Source organism: Macaca nemestrina, chromosome 7 (assembly GCF_043159975.1).
Source record: "Macaca nemestrina isolate mMacNem1 chromosome 7, mMacNem.hap1, whole genome shotgun sequence".
Taxonomy (NCBI): Eukaryota; Metazoa; Chordata; class Mammalia; order Primates; family Cercopithecidae; genus Macaca; species Macaca nemestrina.
The window spans coordinates 170,965,967-170,983,956 of record NC_092131.1 but is presented as its reverse complement, the minus strand read 5'-3'; the positions used below and the strand labels follow the sequence as shown (position 1 = coordinate 170,983,956).

The window sequence follows — 17,990 nt, the reverse complement described above, 5'->3', positions numbered from 1 at the left end:
AACAATGCTTAAATAGTCACAACAGTGAAATCTATGGATTTAACAAAAAATTGTGATGGTCTACATGGGGAGATACGTAAATCTCTTGCCTGAGGTTGCCAGCATTCTGGATCTGGGTGCCAGAAAGGAGCTTAGCATCTCATCACTCCATATACAACTTTCCCGTAACCCTCTTCTTTTCAGTCTATTGTACCTAATGCCACTCTCTAGTTCTTCTCCTGAGAATATATTTCCATTTCCGCTGAAGTGAGAGAGGATATCAGGGGGACTAAGAGTTTCCTATTCCACATTTTAGATCAATCTCCTACTTTCAGTGGCCGCCACTTCCTTCCATTTCCATTTGTCTTTCGTAGTACCTGGAGCCTCCAATTCATTCCTGAACATTTCTGTGCTTCTGCAGTGCAATGAGCTTGTTTCTTCATGGCATTGCCCTGGATAGCCACTTAGGTTGGTCCCCTCCCTTCTGCTAAGTCACTTACTATATCTTCACTGTTTTCTTTTTTTCTTTTCTTTCTTTCTTCTTCTTCTTTTCTTTTCTTTTTTTTTTTTTTTTTTTTTTTTTTGAGACGGAGTCTCGCTCTGTCGCCCAGGCTGGAGTGCAGTGGCGTGATCTCAGCTCACTGCAAGCTCCACCTCCCAGGGTCACGCCATTCTCCTGCTCAGCCTCCCGAGTAGCTGGGACTACAGGCGCCCGCCACCACAACCGGCTAATCTTGTTTTTGTATTTTCAGTAGAGACGGGGTTTTGCCGTGTTAGCCCAGATGGTCTCCATGTCCTGACCTCGTGATCCGCCCGCCTCGGCCTCCCAAAGTGTTGGGATTACAGGCGTGAGGCACCACGTCCGGCCAAATCTTCACTGTTTTCTAACTTCTGGAATATCTCCACGTTTCAAGGAAGATATAATTTAATTTTCCCTTTTTTTTCTTCTTTTGAGCTGATTTTTAAGAGGGGAAATGTTTTTTAATGTCACAATATTTAGACTGAAAGTCCATATTGTTGCTAATATGTAAAATTTGCACATATTACCTGTGCACATGACAACCTGTGTTTCCATGAATTGGAAGATGTGGAAATCCTGGTCTAGCATTTCCACATGACAGCTGGCTGCAGCTGAGTGGTGGTCACTCCTTTCTAAAAGAGAACTGTGGCACCAGGCAGGGAGGTCACAGCTTCCACTATTTTCTGCTGACTAACATCTGGCCTTCTTCGCTCATTTGTAGTAAGTGCCTTACCCTACTGGCATTTGAGTTTGTGAGCCCAGGTTTAAGGTCTGAGCACACGAGTGCAAGGCTGAAGCAGAACAGGGAAAAGATCTGTAAAAGAGATGGGGCCAAGGAACCGAGAGGCAAGAGCGTTGGATGGTCCACCCACATGAATGTTGAAGTCATTAAAAAGTATGCCAGGAATGAAAGTGGATAGGAAGGCAGCAAACGACAGTGAAGAAGAGGGGAAAAGCATAGGTAGCATCGTCTAAGGGCACAAACTACAGGGCAGCCAGTTTTTAGTTTTTCTCATTGTTTAACCTCATGCCCATGGTTTGGGCATGAGAAAGAGCAATGAATGGTTTAGAAGGGGCAGGACCACCAAGGAAGAAACTTACCCCAACCTCTGGCCTTCCTTTAGATGTGTGGGGTGCAAGAGATTAAACACCTCCTGTCGAGGGCTGCCGAGGGCATCATTGAATCAGGGGACAGTCCAGCTTCAAGCAAAGACAGGAGCTGATGAGAATGTTCCAACAAAATGCTGAGGATGTAGAGTGACTTGGTGTTTGCAGAAATGGCATTCCAGAGGGCACAGAGATAGGTCTGGAAAAGATGGAAATTGGATCACTTTAACCAGAGATGAACACAGCAGTAAGTATGGATATTACTAGTTGACTGGAGGGGTTTCACTCTTATTGGTGGCCTCTGGGGTAGACAAGGATGTGAGGTGCGATGGCATTAGTCACAGCACTTCTTAGGGCTGTCCTTTAGAACACAGGTTGTGATCTACTAAAGAGTCAAAAAATAGGCTGGGTGCGGTGGCTCACACCTGTAATCCCATCACTTTGGGAGGCCGAGGCAGGCGGATCACGAAGTCGGGAGTTCAAGACCAGCCTGTCCAATATGGTGAAACCCCGTCTCTACTAAAAATACAAAAATTAGCTGGGCATGGTGGCACATGCCTGTAATCCCAGCTACTCAGGAGGCTAAGGCAGGAGAATCGCTTGAACCTGGGAGGTGGAGGTTGCAGTGAACCAAGATCATGCCACTGCACCCCAGCCTGGGCGACAGAGTGAGACTCTGTCTCAAAAAAAAAAAAAAAAAAGTATATATATATACACACACACATATATATGATGTTATGATTAACATTTAAAACAATTGTGATTAACATTTTTAAAAATTAAGTAGAAGAAAACATAAAAGTTCTACCTAGGTAGTAAGGTAAAATATTGTTTTCAGAAGCTTTTGCTTCAATTGTGTGTGTTCGTGTGTGTGTGTGAGCCTGTATGTGTCTGTGTGTACTGTGCCACTATTTAAAATGTACTTCTAGCCAGACACGGTGGCTCATGCCTGTAATCCCAGCACTTTGGGAGGCCGAGGCAGGTGGATCACTTGAGATCAGGAGTTCGAGACCAGCCTGGCCAACATGGGGAAACCCTGTTTCTACTAATAATACAAAAATTAGCTGGGCCTGGTGGTGGCCCCTATAATCCCAGCTACTTGGGAGGCTAAGGCAGGAGAATCACTTGAGCCCAGGAGACAGAGATTGTAGTGAGCCAAGATAGCACCACTGCACTCACACCTGGATGACAGAGCAAGACTCCATCTAAAATTAAAAAATAAATAAAATAAAATAAAATAAAATAAAATAAAATAAAATAAAATATACTTCTAACTGTGCATGGTAGTCAAAATAGGTTGGAAGGACCTTGTCTTTGAGGAAGGTGGAGCAACAGGCTCAGGTGCTGTAACCGTTGAGGTTGTAGTCACTGGGAGGCAGGTTGGAAAAACACTCCCTTGGACCTCGCATAGTGCCAATAGTAGCAGCTCCCACATTTTCCTTTGAAGCATTCCTCTGAGAACTAATAGCAAATTTTTATTTCTTTGACTACATAAAATGATGTCAACTTTCCAGCTGTAATATTTATCTACATTGCATGCAAAACTCTGTTCTTTAGAAAAATGATATGCTTTATGACAAGTCATGAAGTCTTTCACTTTGTATTAACATCTGGTCTCAAGTTCAACAAATATTTATTGGTTGCTTATGATACACCAGGGCACTGTTCTGGGTGCAGGAGATAAAGGAGTGAACGAAACTGATAAAGCCGTTTTTCTTGGTGGGAAATTTTTCTTCTTACCAATTTAATCTCCTTGCTTGCTATACTTCTATTCCGATTTTCTGTTTCTTTTTGAGTCCATTTCAGTAGTTTGGTCTTTCTAGGAAGTTTTCAAATTCACATAGGTAGATCCTTCCTTCCTTCCTTCCTTCCTTCCTTCCTTCCTTCCTTCCTTCCTTCCTCTCTTTCTTTCTCTTTCTTTCTCTCCCTCTCTCTCTTTCTTTCTTTCTCTTTCTTTCTCTCTCTCCTTCTCTTCTCTTCTCTTTTCTTTTCTTTGACAGACTCTTGCTAAAGAGTCTAAAGTATAGTGGTGCAGTCTTAACTCACTGCAACCTCCACCTCCTGGTCTCAAGTGATCTTCCCACCTCAGCCTGCCGAGTAGCTGGGACTACATAATTACCCACACTATACTCCTTACAGTCACTTTTGTTTCTTGAAGGTTGGCAGTTATGTCCCCTCTTTCATTCCAAAGTTAGTAATTTGAGTTCTCTCTCTCACTTGGTCAGTCTAGCTGAAGGTCTGTCGTCTTTATTGATATTTAATACTTCCTAAGATCCAACTTTTGGTTTTGCTGATTTTCTCTCTTTTTTTATTCTTTATTTCATTTATTTCCACTCTTAATCCTTATGATTTCCTTCCTTTTCCTTGCTTTGAGTTTATTCTGCTCCTCTTTCTGGTTGCTCAAAGTGGAAGATTAGGTTATACAGTTAAGATCCATTTTACCAATCTCTGTCTTTTGATTGGAATGCTTAGTACCTTTACCTTTAATGTAATTAGTGGTAAGGTAGAATTTATGTCTGCCATTTTGCTGTTTGCTTTCTATGTGTTTTATATCTTGTTTTGTTCTAGTCTTCTGTTACTGTTTTCTTTTGTGCTCTATATTCTCTACTGTATCATTTTAATTTCCTTGTTATTTCTTGTATAACATTTTGAAAAAATCATTTTCTTAATAGTCACCTTGGGGATTACAATTAGCTTCTTAACTTAAAATAATCTAAGTAGTATTAATACTAACTTAATTTCCTTTCTTTTTTTTCTTTTTTCAAGACAGGGTCTCCCGCTGTTGCTCAGCCTGGAGTACAATGGCACAATCATGGTTCACTGCAGCTTCCATCTTCCAGGCTCAAGTGATCCTCTCACTTCACCCTCCCAAGTAGCTGGGACTACAGGCACGTGCCACCATGCCTGGCTAATATTTATTTATTTATTTATTTATTTTTGTAGAGACGAAGTCCCACTGTGTTGCCCAGGCTGGTCTCAAATTCCTGGGCTCAAGCAATTCTCCCACCCAGGCCTCCCAAAGTGCTGGGATTATAGGCATGAGCTACTGTGCCTTGCCTTAATTTCAATAGCATGCCAAAACTATGCTCCAATATACATCCATTCTGTCCCTCTTATCTTTGTGATATGATTGTCAAACAAATTGTATGTTTATATATTAAAAGCCCATCAACACAGCTCATAACCATTGTTTTATGCAGTTGTGTTTTTAAAAAGAGTGTTCAAACACATTTTTTAATTTTAAAAATTGTCAGCCAGGTGCAGTGGCTAACATCTGTAATCCCAGCACTTTGGGAGGCCAAGGCAGGCGGATCACGAGTTCAGGAGATCGAGACTAATCCTGGCTAACACGGTGAAACCCCGTCTCTACTAAAAATACAAAAAAATTAGCTGAGCTTGGTGGTTGGTGCCTGTAGTCCCAGCTACTCGGGAGGCTGAGGCAGGAAAATGGCATGAACCCAGGAGGCGGAGCTTGCAGTGAGCTGAGATCATGCCACTGCACTCCAGCCTGGGTGACAGAGCGAGACTCTGTCTCTAAAATAAAATAAAATAAAATAAAATAAAATAAAATAATTTTATACTGTATTTTATACTCAATTATGTAGTTATCAGAATCGGTGCTCTTATTTTCTTTATGTGGATTTAAATTTCTAATGTTCTTTCATTTCAGCCTGAAAGATTCCCTTTGGTAATAGTGCATATCTGCTAGTGATGATTTCATTTACTTTTTGTTTACCTGGAATGCCATAATTTCTCTTTCATTTTTGAAGGATATTTTTCTTTCCTCCCTTTAAATACATCTTCCCTCTACCTTCTGACCTTCATGATTTATGATGAGACGTCAGCTGTTAATCTTATTGAGGATCCTTTGTGTGTGATGAGTTGTTTTTCTTTTGCTGCTTTCAAAATTTTCTCATCATCTTTGGCTTTCAACAGTTTGACTATTATGTGTCTAGGTCACTACTTCAAGTTTTTTGAGCTCCGTGGATGGCAGATTAATGTTTTTCATAAAGTATGGGAAGCCTTATTTCTTCCAATATTCTTTGTGTCCTTTCTCTCTATCCTTTCCTTCTGGGACTTCTGGACTTTAGAAGTGTATGTTGATATACTTCATAGTTTCCCATAAGTCTCTGAGACATTGTTCATTTTCTTCATTCTTTTTTCTTTCTGTTTCTCAGCCTGGATAATTTCAATTGAGCTGTCTCCAAGTTCACTCCCTTTTGTTTCTACCAGTTCAAGTATGTTGTTATTGAGCTCCTCTAGAGAATTTTTTCATCTCACTTTTTGTACTTTTCAACTCCAGAGTTTCTATTTTCTAAAACTTCTGTTTATTGCTATTACCTATTTGGTAAGACATCATTCTCACATTTTCCTTTAGTTCTTTAGACATGGTTTCCCTCAGTTCTCTGAACATATTCATAACGGCTGATTTAAAGTCTTTGTTCAGTGAGTCCAATGCCCGGGGTTCCTCAGGAATGGTTTAACTGCTTTTTCCTGCATATAGGCCATAATTTTGGTTTTTTTGGATGTTGTGAATTTTTTTGCTGCGATCTGGACATTTTGAACAATATAATGTGGAAACTCTAGAAATCATATCCCTTCCTCTCCACTGAGGTTTGTTGCTGGTTTAGTGACTTTCCTGGACTAATCTAGAAAGTCTGTATTCTTTGTTGTGTGCAGCCATTAAAGTCTCTGCTTGGATAGTTTAGTGCCCATCTAATGACTGAACGGATATTTTCTTAAATGCTCTGAACCAATAAATCCCCTAGCTTTTGCTGAGAGGCTGTGTGTGCTGGGGCATGCCTTGCACATTTTGGTAGATAGGTTACGATTCTTCCTTAGCCTTTATTTTCTGCTTGCACTGAAACTCAAGGTCAGACAGAGGTGAGAGATTAGAGTCTTCTCAGGTGTTTTCTGGGTGTGTTCACAGTCCTGCACGTACATGCATGTCCTGCATGACATTCTGGATTCCTAGGTATATGTCAGAGCTTTTCAAGGAACTATATGGACTCTCATTGCCCATGTTTTTTTGTTTGTTTGTTTGTTTAACTTTTTTGGTTAGCCTCTTGTTAGTACCAAATGGTTTCACCACCTCAGGTATCTGTGATGTTAAACAATTGCAACTGATTGTTTTCAACAAATACACTGGGGACAGGGCTGTTTGCGCAGAGCAAGTTCTGAACCAGGTCAAATAAAGACACACCCTGAGGATGGAACTTTTCAAGGTGCTTCCAGACAGGTCAAATAATGACAGTTTACTTAGTATGGGGCTTTTGAGAAGATCTAAACCCATTCTGCCCCATCTAGTGGCTGCTTCAAAGCTACTGTAGTTGGAGGCTGTTGGCTTCCCAGGCTACTGTAGAGCTGGAGAGAAGGAGATGAGAATTGGGCAGATCAAAATGCCGTAAAGCTCATCATACTCACCAAGATTCAGTAATTTTTCTTGAATAAATGCTCCTTGGATTGTTGTGTTTGGTTAATTTCTGGAGTAGGTTTTAACCATTTTTGCCAGTGTGCTCCCTTTTATGGAGAAGCAGATTTTCTACCACTCTCTAGAAGTGCTTCTCCCAGGTTTATTTTTATTGTTTTTGTTTTTGTTTTTTTTGAGACAGAGTCTCGCTCTGTCGCCCAAGCCGGAGTGCAGTGGCCGGATCTCAGCTCACTGCAAGCTCCGCCTCCTGGGTTTACGCCATTCTCCTGCCTCAGCCTCCGGAGTAGCTGGGACTACAAGCGCCCACCACCTCGCCCGGCTAGTTTTTTGTATTTTTTAGTAGAGACGGGGTTTCACCATGTTAACCAGGATGGTCTCGATCTCCTGACCTCGTGATCCGCCCGTCTCAGCCTCCCAAAGTGCTGGGATTACAGGCTTGAGCCACCGCGCCCGGCCTATTTTTATTGTTTATTATCCTGAATAGGTCCCTTATCCTCCAGGTGTCTAAATCTTTGAGCACAGTGTAGTATTTTCATCAAATATCTTACAAGTATTATGACAAGGTAATGCTAAAGGCCAAACATACGTTTGATATGGTGAGTATATAAGAACAGGCCTTGTTGTTTCTTAAAAGTTCTGCTCCAAGGATGTCCTCCCCCCGGGGGTATATATCCGAAGGGTCAAAAACCTGCCAATTCCTCATTTTATGTGAGAGCTAAAATCTCTGGGTAAATGAAAGTGAAATATGTAGACCTGCTTTCCTACTTAAGTGACTGTGAAATCATGTTGGGAACCCAAACCCCAGGAAGATTGTGTTGTTTTAATCTTACATGCTAATTAATTTGAAGATGAAGTGTTTAAATAGAGGTGCAGGAGAGGTGAGCTGTGGAGGGAGGGGGTTAACACTTCTGCCTGGTGGATGCATAGGTGCTTATTATTGGTCCTCTTCATGGGGATACTATATATACACCCACATATATAGTATGCATATATCCAAATAGGCATCCTTTGCTTTGCAGGTTCAGATATGACTGATGTCAGCTATTTAGTTAAATAACACCAGAATCTCAACAATACGGTTGAAATTTTAGTTACTGGATGGGGCATGGTGTCTCATGCCTATAATTGCAGCACTTTGAGTGGCTGACGTGGGAGGATCGCTTGAGCCTAGGAGTTTGAGATCAGCCTGGGTGACATAGTGAGATCCTGTCTCTTCAAAAAATAAAAATACAAAAATTAGCCAGGCTTAGTGGTGTGTGCCTGTAGTTCCAGCTACTTGGGAGGCCCAGGTGGGAAGATCGCTTGAGCCTGGGAGGTAGAGGCTCTAGTGAGCCATGACTGTGCCACTGCACTCCAGCTGGGCAACAGCATGAGATCCTGTCTCAAAACAAAACAAAACAAAAACAAAAAAACAAATTTCAGTTATCACGCCATTTTAACTGTGAACGCATATAGTACAATCTTTGCTTCTAGCTGTTTAGTCCCCAAATCCCTATATAAACAATAGATGTCCATAACAACCAGTGACCAATCATAGCAGTTCTTTCAAAATCTGTCAGTGATGGGTCATTGCACTGCTAGTTTAGGCACTGGCAGCAAAGTGTGCAATCGTGTTGCTTCCTTTTCTCCAAGTGTTAAACTCACACAGCATTGCATAAAAATGGATAATTGAAAGGGAATTGGTCAACAAAAATGAAAGTGCAGCAAAGAAATAAAAAAAAAGATAAAGATGGAATTGAAGTAAAATTCAAATTGAATGCAAATGAAGTACTATAGAAGACATAGACAACTGTGGGAGTGCTGACTTTCCAGAGACTAGATATGCAGTCGGTGAAACTTACTCAAAGCACACTGAATGAGGAAAGCGGCTGTGACAAAAAGGATGAGGATGTCCCGGAGGAAGTGAGGTCCACAAAAAATTTTACATTAAAGGAACTCTGAGACATTGCATGGCATTGGAAGTGCAAAGGATAAAATACTGCGTGTAATCCAAATGTGATGTTTTGCCAAGGCACAGAAAAGGTGTTCTCTTGGTATATAAGAGTTACACTAGAAGAAGACAAGCACTGTTCAAGTTATTCTTAATAAGTTTTATTTTTACAAAGACATAAAACACTTTAATTCTCAATGTTCGAATGTTTTAAACTGTTTTTATTTTTCATTTCCATATACAGTGTATTTGTAACCATCAGTTAAGCGAGTTTTGAATGGCTCTTTTGTTGTTGTTGTTTGTTCTTTCCAAGACAAGGACTTGCTCTGTCACCCAGGCTGGAGTGCTGTGGTGCGACCTTGGCTCACTGCAGCCTCGGCTTCCCCGGCTCAAGCGATTCTCTCCCCTTATCCTCCTGAGAAGCTGGGACTACAGGTGCACACCACCACGCCTGGCTCATTTTTTTTATTTTGTAGAGACAGGGTCTCACTGAGTTGCCCAGGGCTGGTCTCGAACTCCTGGGCTCACGCCATCCTCCCGTCTGGGCCCCCCAAAGTGCTGGGATTACAGGCGTGAGTCACCGCGCCCGGACTGCTTGGAATGTTTTGAGAAAAACTGTCCAAAGTCGTGGAACTATCTTAATTTTTCCCATTTATTATTAAGGTAGTTTTGCATGGTTCAGTCATTTCCAGGGTCCAGAATGACCGTGTAAGCGAGGACTGCATGTGCGTGTAGTACGTATTCACAATATGCATTATGTCAATGTGAAGTCAACCACTTTGGGGTAGAACACATCAATTGATGGTTACAAACCAACAGGCGGTGCTTTTTTTTTTTTTTTTTTTTTTTTTTCCAATCTGTGCTGTAAGTGTGCTGTTGGTATTCTCTTTGGGTGCTAACGGTTGAAAAGGAGCTCCTGCCAGCCGCTGAAAACACCGCGACACGCGGGCGCAGGGCCTGGGCAGGGCGGCCGGCGCGCAGGTGGCCCGGCCTCGCCCAGCGGCTCTGGAGCGGGAGCCACGCCAGCCCGGCCTCCCGCGAGACCCGCACCCGCCCGCCGGAGCGCGCCGCGGGGCCACGGCCTGCAGGGGTGGAAGGGGCGGCGGCGGCGGGAGCTGCGGACCACGCACGGCGGCGGCGGGAGCGGCCGGGCACGCACGGCGACGGCGGCGGCGGGAGCGGGAGTCCGAGCCACGCACGGCCGCAGCGGCGGGCGCGGCGGTCGCGGGAGCGGCGGGAGCTGTGGCGGCGGCGGATGGCCCAGAGCTGATCTATGCGGCGCCTGGAGGGGCTGTGTCTGCGGCGGCGGCGGCGGCGGCGGGGCCCTGCCCGCGAGCGGAGCGGGGACAAGATGAAGTACCAGAAATACCTGACGGTGCTGCAGATGGCCATCGGCGTCACTCCCTCCAACCGCGGCAGCCTCCTGCCGCTCAAGAGGAAGCTGTGGTGAGGCGGCCGCGCGGGCGCGGAACCGCAGCCGGGCCAGGCGCGGGCCGGGGCGGGGACCGGAGTGGGAGCGGGGGCCGGGGCGGCCGGGGGGGGCGCGAGGCCGAGGCTGCCGGGCCCGACGGGGCGCGGGGCGCGCGGGGCGCAGCAGCCAAGGCCGAGCGCAGGGCCGACTGCCGCCTTGTGCCGCCTTGTGCCGCGTGCCCGCTGGCTGGTTTCGCCGAGACCCTCGCTGTGCCGGCGGCGTGTACGGCGGCGGGGAGCTGCCGGGACCCCTGGCACCCGCACCCGGGCGTCGGCCTCCCGCCTCTGTCTGTCCTTTCTGCTCCATTACGGCGGGTTCTGGCTCTGAATTTCCAGCCAGGCTCTCGCGGAGACAGCAGAGAATTCATTAGTATCACGGTGTGCGTTTTCAGTTATTTTTCAAAAATTCATCTGCTGCTGAGTGCAGAGTAGAGGACGAGTAAGGCAAGGGGAATAAGTTGGGACATTATTATTGCATTGTCGGGGACTGTATTCTACCTGCATGCGTTCCAGTTCCTCCGACCTGGAGACTGTTACTGAGGTAATGAAGAAAAAACACCTTTCAAGAAAAATGTCTGGACCTTACTGGTTTACGTTGCTGATTATCTACAGGATTGTATATTGCATTTTATTAATCATATTCCGTAATCCAGACGGAATCCTAGGAGCCTCCTAGGTATTCCACTGGCTTGAGATTTAGGCTTAAGGTTCTTTTGCAAAAGAAGTAATCTAGTAAAGGGAAGATGACTACAGAAAAAAGATGCCAGTTGTCATGACAGTCAGTGGTCATTTTAATTTTAGAATTAGTGGTCAATGTAGCTCATAAAGGTTTTATTCAATTCAACTGGACACAGTCTTATTTAATCCTAAGGTTATAGAGAAAGGAGATGAGGCTGCTTTTAGGTAATGAGGAAAGTAATTCCTGCTGTGTAAGACAGTGTGAAGGAATGATCCTTACCAAAGTCTGTAGTGGTCAGCCAAGAAAAAGATGGGTTAAGAAAAAGAATCCTAAAAGTGGAGAATTTTGAAGGTAAGACGAATATGGACAGCAAAGTTCAGATTTCAGCTGTGCCACGTACTGTGTGACCTTAAACAAGTTCCTGGAGTGTCTGTTTCTTCCTCTGTAAAATGAGAATCTTGTTATCTCCCTCATGGGGATATATACAGATCAACTCTGATAATGAATACGAAGGTGTCTACTACCACTGTGCCTGGCTTAATCATAGGTGCTTAGTAAATCTTAGTGTCTTTCTGCCTCCACCAATTTGTTTTTTAAAAAAATAAATTTATTCTGCAAAATATATTTTAATGTGCCAGATGCAGTGGCTCACGCCTGTAATCCCAGCACTCAGGCATATGGCCTGAGGTCTGGAGTTCAACACCAGCCTGATCAAGGTAGTGAAACCCTGTGTCTACTAAATAAACAAACAAATAAAACAAACAAACAAATACAAAATTAGCCGGGCGTGGTGGTGCATGACTGTAATCCCAGCTACTCGGGAGGCTGAGGCGGGAGAATCACTTGAACCCAAGAGGCAGAGGTTGCAGTGAGCCAAGATTATGCCACTGCACTGTAGCCTGGGCAAGAGTGAGACTCCGTTTCAAAAAAAAAAGAAAGATATTTTAATGTGATGAACAGCAAGTGACAACACTTAGAAGACAAGATTAGCCACAGTTGAATTAAAACATGTCTGTGGGAGATGTTAGCAAATAAATGAAGACTGTCACTACAGTGAGGGAAGAAGGGGTAACACTTGAAGATCGCTTCTCAGATTGATGGTATATGGGGGTATGGGAGATACCAGCACCAGTAGTCATATCTCCCATTTTGCTTTTCTCCTGAGCACTTATCAATAACTAACATACTGTTTATTTTACTTATTTTTCATATATATTCCCCCTCTCCTCACTAAAACGTAAGTTGCATGAGGGAGAGCTTTTGTCTGTTTCATCCATTGCTGTAAAACACCTGCAGCTGATATCTGGTTCAAAGGTATCAGAAAGCTTCTCAATAAATATTTGCTGAATAAATGGATTCTTAATAATTTGTGACTGGGAAATAATATGTTGGGGAAATCTGTTTTTTTTTTTTTTTTGAGACTGAGTCTTGCACTGTTGCCCAGGCTGTAGTGCAGTGGTGCGATCTCGCCTCACTGCAAGCTCCGCCTCCCGGGTTCACACTGTTCTCCTGCCTCAGCCTCCCAAGTACCTGGAACTGCAGGCACCCGCCACCATGCCCGGCTAATTTTTTTGTAATTTTAGTAGAGACCGGGTTTCACCGTGTTAGCCAGGATGGTCTCGATCTCCTGACCTCGTGATCCACCTGCCTGGGCCTCCCAAAGTGCTGGGGTTACAGGCGTGAGCCACCACGCCCAGCCAAGGGAAATCTATTTTCTAAATGTTCAGTTTTAAATTATTTATTTATTTATTTGAAATAGTTTTGCTCTTGTTGCCCAGGCTGGAGTGCAGTGGCAGATCTTGGCTCATTGCAGCCTCTGCCTCCAGGGTTCAAGTGATTCTCCTGCCTCAGCCTCCTGAGTAGCTGGGATTACAGGTGCATGCCACCACACCCAACTAATTTTTTATATTTTTAGTACAGATAGGTCTTTACCATGTTGGTCAGGTTTGTCTCGAACTCCTGACGTTAGGTGATCCACCCACCTTGGCCTTCCAAAGTGCTGGGATTACAGGTGTGAGCGACTGCGCCCAGGCCAGTTTAAAAATTAAGACGTGAGAATAATATTGGAGGAATTATTAGACATCAATATTAGCAGCATGTGGTCACAAAGTTAGGAAACCAGGTTTATTCTTTTCCATCATTGGGGTTCTGCTTCTGAAAACACATTCTCAAAGAATTTCTGAAGAGAGGACACAAGGAAATAAAATCCAGGTAACTTTTATATCCAAGCAATTCATGTTTGAGGTAGGCAGTGAGTTAGGGCCAGGGATAAAAGCCATCTTACTAAGAGATGGCCTTGAAAAGGCAAGGGGCTTTTGTTGAGCTTTTCCATGATCTTAGATAATCATTTCATAATTTCCACTCAGTGTTAACTTGCAAACATTCATGTAATTCTACAGTGGCAAAGGGAAGAGCATGCTCTGTGAAGACTCTGGAGTGAGTGGCTCTTTTAAACAGAGATGTAGAATACTTCATATTCTTAAGTTGGAGAACATTGTTCTGCCAGATTCATTTTTCTCTTATACACTTTGGATTTATTTTCTAGATAATGTTTCATTTTGCTAGTTTCATAGCAACCGCACGTGGAGCATTTGAGACATAAGGTACCATCATATGTCTAGAAGATAGTAGGATGTAGGTCCTGTCTCTCGAGTGGTGGGTGGAAACCAACAGCAGACATCAACGATGCTTATAAGACCTTGGAATGCACCAGCTTGTGCCTATTTACAAATGCGAGGACCAGACGTGATGGCTCATGTCTGTAATCCCAGCACGGTGAGAGACCAAGATGGGTGAATCACTTGAGGTCAGGAGTTCAAGACCAGTCTGGCCAACATGGGGAAACCCTGTCTCTACTAAAAATATAAAAATTAGCCAGGTGTGGTGGTGTGTGCCTGTAATCCCAGCTACTCGAGAGGCTGAGGCAGGAGAATCGCTCGAACCTAGGAGGCAGAGGTTGCAGTGAGCCGAGATTGTACCATTGCACTCCAGCCTGGGTGACAGAGCAAGAATCTGTCTCTAAATAAATAAATAAATAAATGTGAGGATGTATTACGAAAAGTGGTCAAGGCATATGTGGAGATTTACATGAAGGTATTTATATATCTGTGTTTCTCTGTCTTTATTGCAGTCTCTATGGAAAGGCTCCTGCCAGTGTAAAGGGCAGCGTTGCATGCCTTATTCCCACACTTCCATCTCGCTTGGGCATTTGTGCCTGTCAGTTTTTCTTTGTGCAATATCTTCTGTCTTTCCGATTGGCTCTGCAAATCTCGTAAGGAGAATTATATTTGCAGACCAACTTAGGTGGAAACTAAAGCAGTCAGACCGACCCACATCAGTGGAGCCTGTAGGAACCCTCTTCTCCTTATCCCCTTATCCGAGAAATTTAGGAAGCCGAAGCGTTTGCAGTGTTTGGTTCTGAATCATTACTTAGGAACCCAGAAAAAAGCCTGGTTACCTCTACCTGAGGTAGGTACAAGTTTGCAGAGCCTGCTGGCTTCCTTTGGGGGACCTCCTGGAATTGCCAGTGATGAAAAGAAGCAGTGGGGCTTTGTGTTTTCAGGGGATGCTGTCACAGATCACGTAAACTTGGTGGCTGAAAACAACAGAAATTTATTTTCTCAATTCTGAAGGCTGGAATTCCAAAATCAAGGTGTTGCAGGGCCACGCTCCCTCAACTGCTCTCGGGGACGATCCTTCCTTGCCTCTTTCGAATATTCTTTGTGGCTGCGTCAGTCCATTCTTTGCTTCTGCCTTCACATGACCTCTGCATCTCTGTGTCTTCTCCTCTCTCTTTTTTTTTTTTTTAGAAGACTAAAACTTTTAATTTTTAATTTATTTCAAATTATAAATTAGAAGCTCATAAAATAAATGCTCCATTGTATAATATGATGTATACATATGCGGATGGATTCTTCTGCAGGCCATATTAGAATCTCCACTGCAACTAAAACAGCTCTCCTCTGACATCCTTGAGACTGACTGACTTATTCCTCTGTCTCTTATAAGGACACTTGTCATTGGATTTAGGGCCCACCTGGATGATCCAGGATGATCTCTTCTGGAGATCTTTAACTTAATTACATCAGCAAAGACTCTCTTTCTAAACATGGTAACATTCTAAGTAAGGTGACATTCATGCTGCTGTTCTGCAGGTGTGAGGCACAAATAATAGTTACTCTTTTCTAATGTATGCAAAAAATATTTTCATAATTTATTGCTGTCAGCAGTCTTGAGTTTTGCACTACGTGCTTTAAGAGTATTTACAGTGGGCTGGGCACAGTGGTTCACACCTGTAATCCAAACACTTTGTAAGGCTGAGGCGGGCAGATCACGAGGTCAAGAGATCGAGACCATCCTGGCCAACATGGTGAAACCCTGTCTCTACTAAAAATACAAAAATTAACTGGGCGTGGTGGTGTGCGCCTGTAGTCCCAGCTGCTTGGGAGGCTGAGGCAGAAGAATCGCTTGAATCCAAGAGGCGGAGGTTACAGTGAGCCGAGATCACGCCACTGCACTCCAGCCTGGCGACAGAGCGAGACTCCATCTCAGAAATAAAAATTTTAAAAAAAAGTATTTACAGTGCGCTTAGGGAGAAAAAGCGGTGTCATTTCATTTTCTTTATACTCTGACATTTCCCCAGTTGTTTGATTCGGTGATTATTTAAGGCCATGCACTATCAGTATATTCATTCAAGTAGTCATCTAATAATCAGATTCCAAAAACACTAAGTTGCTATTCATTGAGCTATTACTTGCCAGACTCTGTATTAGTGCTTTCCAAGTATCCTGTCATTATTTAACTTAGAGCACCCTTACGAGGTAGGTGCTGTAGTTTCCTAGTTTTACAAATTAGGTCATTGACTTGCTCAGACTCAATTCATCAAGGTTTAAAAGACAATTGATCAGTGAGATGAGAGTCTAGAAGGAGAAAATAACTGAAAACAGATAATAAAATGACTGGTAAGTGCCCCATAGAAGGTTGTTTCTCCAAGGGTGGTCCCCCGGCCCACTGATGGATCACTGAGGTCCTCGTTGGGAGGTGAAGGGCTCCAATACCCAAGTCCTTTCGTAATTTATTTATTTATTTTGAGACGAAGTTTCACTCTCGTCGCCCAGGCTGGAGTGCAGTGGCGTGATCTCAGCTCACTGCAATCTCCGCCTCCCGGGTTCAAGTGATTCTTCTGCCTCAGCCTCCTAACTAGCTGGGATTATAGGCACACGCCACCACACTTGACTAATTTTTTATATCTTTAGTAGAGACAGGGTTTCACCATGTTGGCCAGGCTGGTCTCAAACTCCTGACCTTCAGGTGATCCACCCCCCTTGGCCTCCCAAAGTGCTGGGATAACAGGCGTGAGCCACTGTGTCCAGCCCATAATTTTTTAAATGACCTAATTATTAGCAGTTGTACACATTATTATTTCTAAGTTCATCAAATGACTGTTTACTATTAACCTATTACATGAGTTATTAAGCTTTCTGAAGTCCAATGCTTATAAACAAAAATTAGCATTTTACTAGCTTTTCCTGAAGTATCCTTCAGAAGGATTTAGCAATTTTTTTTTTTTTTTTTTTTTTTTTTGAGACGAGCCTCGCTGTCTCCCAGGTTGGAGTACAGGGACGTGATCTCGGCTCGCTGCAAACTCCACCCGCTGGGTTCACGCCATTCTCCTGCTCAGCCTCCCAAGTAGCTGGGACTACAGGTGCCCGCCACCACGCCTGGCTAATTTTTTGTATTTTAGTAGAGACAGGGTTTCACCGTGGTAGCCAGGATGGTCTTGACCTCCTGACCTCTTGATCCACCCGCCTCGGCCTCCCAAAGTCCTGGGATTATAGGTGTGAGCCATTGCACCCCGCCGGGTTTAGCATCCTTTTAAAGCCAGCTACCCTCCTGTACTTAGCAGTCTCGCGGCTCCTTGGCTCATATTATTGTCTGGAATTCCCCTCAAGTGGAGGAAGGATGCTTTGCTGTCACTCATTAGCATTCTCTTGAGTTGACTGTGGCTGTCAGTTGCCGGGATCTTGAAATGAATATCTTGTAGAAGGATTATTAGATGTTGCTTTGTTGATAGACTTGTCCTTGTGTAATTACTTTGTTTTTACCGTCTTGATTATTGTTGCCCGATTCTGTGTTTTTATTGAGTTCTTTTCCGCTGAAAATTAGAAATGGGTGGTGTAGATGAGCTTGGGAGTTGTTTGTCCTAGGATGGTTGGAAATATTTGTAGCCAAAACTCCTGAGTTGGAAACAAAAGGAGTGAATACCTATAGGCTCCCTGGGAAGGTCGGGCTTTCAGGGCTGGGGAGTAGAAAAGCACTGCAGCAGAGGGAAGGGTGTGGGAGGTGTGCTTGCAGAATGTCAAGAAGTTGTGCTGCACTGTGGTGCATGTATTTTGAACTAGTGAAAATTTGTATGTCTGTCAGATTTAAATGACTTTGCTAAGGACCGTGTCCCGTGTCAAAGATGTAGCAGTCCACATTTGGCCTGTAGCTAACAGCCCAACAGAGCTTTGTAGGTGTGACGTAATGGGTAGAGTTGGATTGGTGTATGTCTTTCTCCTGCATGTTCTTGACCAGGGAAGATATATTCAAGGAACAAGAACTAAATGTTGACAGTTTTCTGGGTTGTTAATAATATTGGGGCAGGTGCTGGCTATCACCCAAATGAGGGCCTGTCTAGGAAGCTGTGCTGGAGCCTCTGAGGGGATGCCTCCTCCCTTACCTTGGGAGCTATGACAGTAGAGGCTGCAGTGCAGACCAGACCTGTTCTAGCAGTGTCAGGTGAAGAGAAGGGAAATGGGCAGAGCAAGTGGGGGACTGCCTCCAGGGGCCAGGCCTGTGGTATGTGTTCATCGGGTGGGGGTAGGAAGTGGAA

The 17,990-nt window shown here is 44.0% G+C and overlaps 1 protein-coding gene across 10 annotated transcripts in view; it reads left to right on the top strand.

Moving 5' to 3' along the window:
- The window catches only part of LOC105497535 (tight junction protein 1), a 364,046-nt gene that overhangs the window by 82,660 nt on the left and 263,396 nt on the right, over positions 1-17,990 (top strand). For 9 of the 10 annotated variants that reach the window (XM_071067227.1, XM_071067223.1, XM_071067221.1 and 6 more), the window contains exon 1: positions 10,226-10,413. The exons of the other annotated variant lie outside the window; for it this stretch is intronic. In XM_071067227.1, the coding sequence (XP_070923328.1) occupies positions 10,241-10,413 (173 nt within the window). In that variant the 5' untranslated portion in view covers positions 10,226-10,240. Of the gene's footprint in view, positions 1-10,225; positions 10,414-17,990 lie in introns of those variants that run through there. 10 annotated transcript variants of the gene reach the window in all.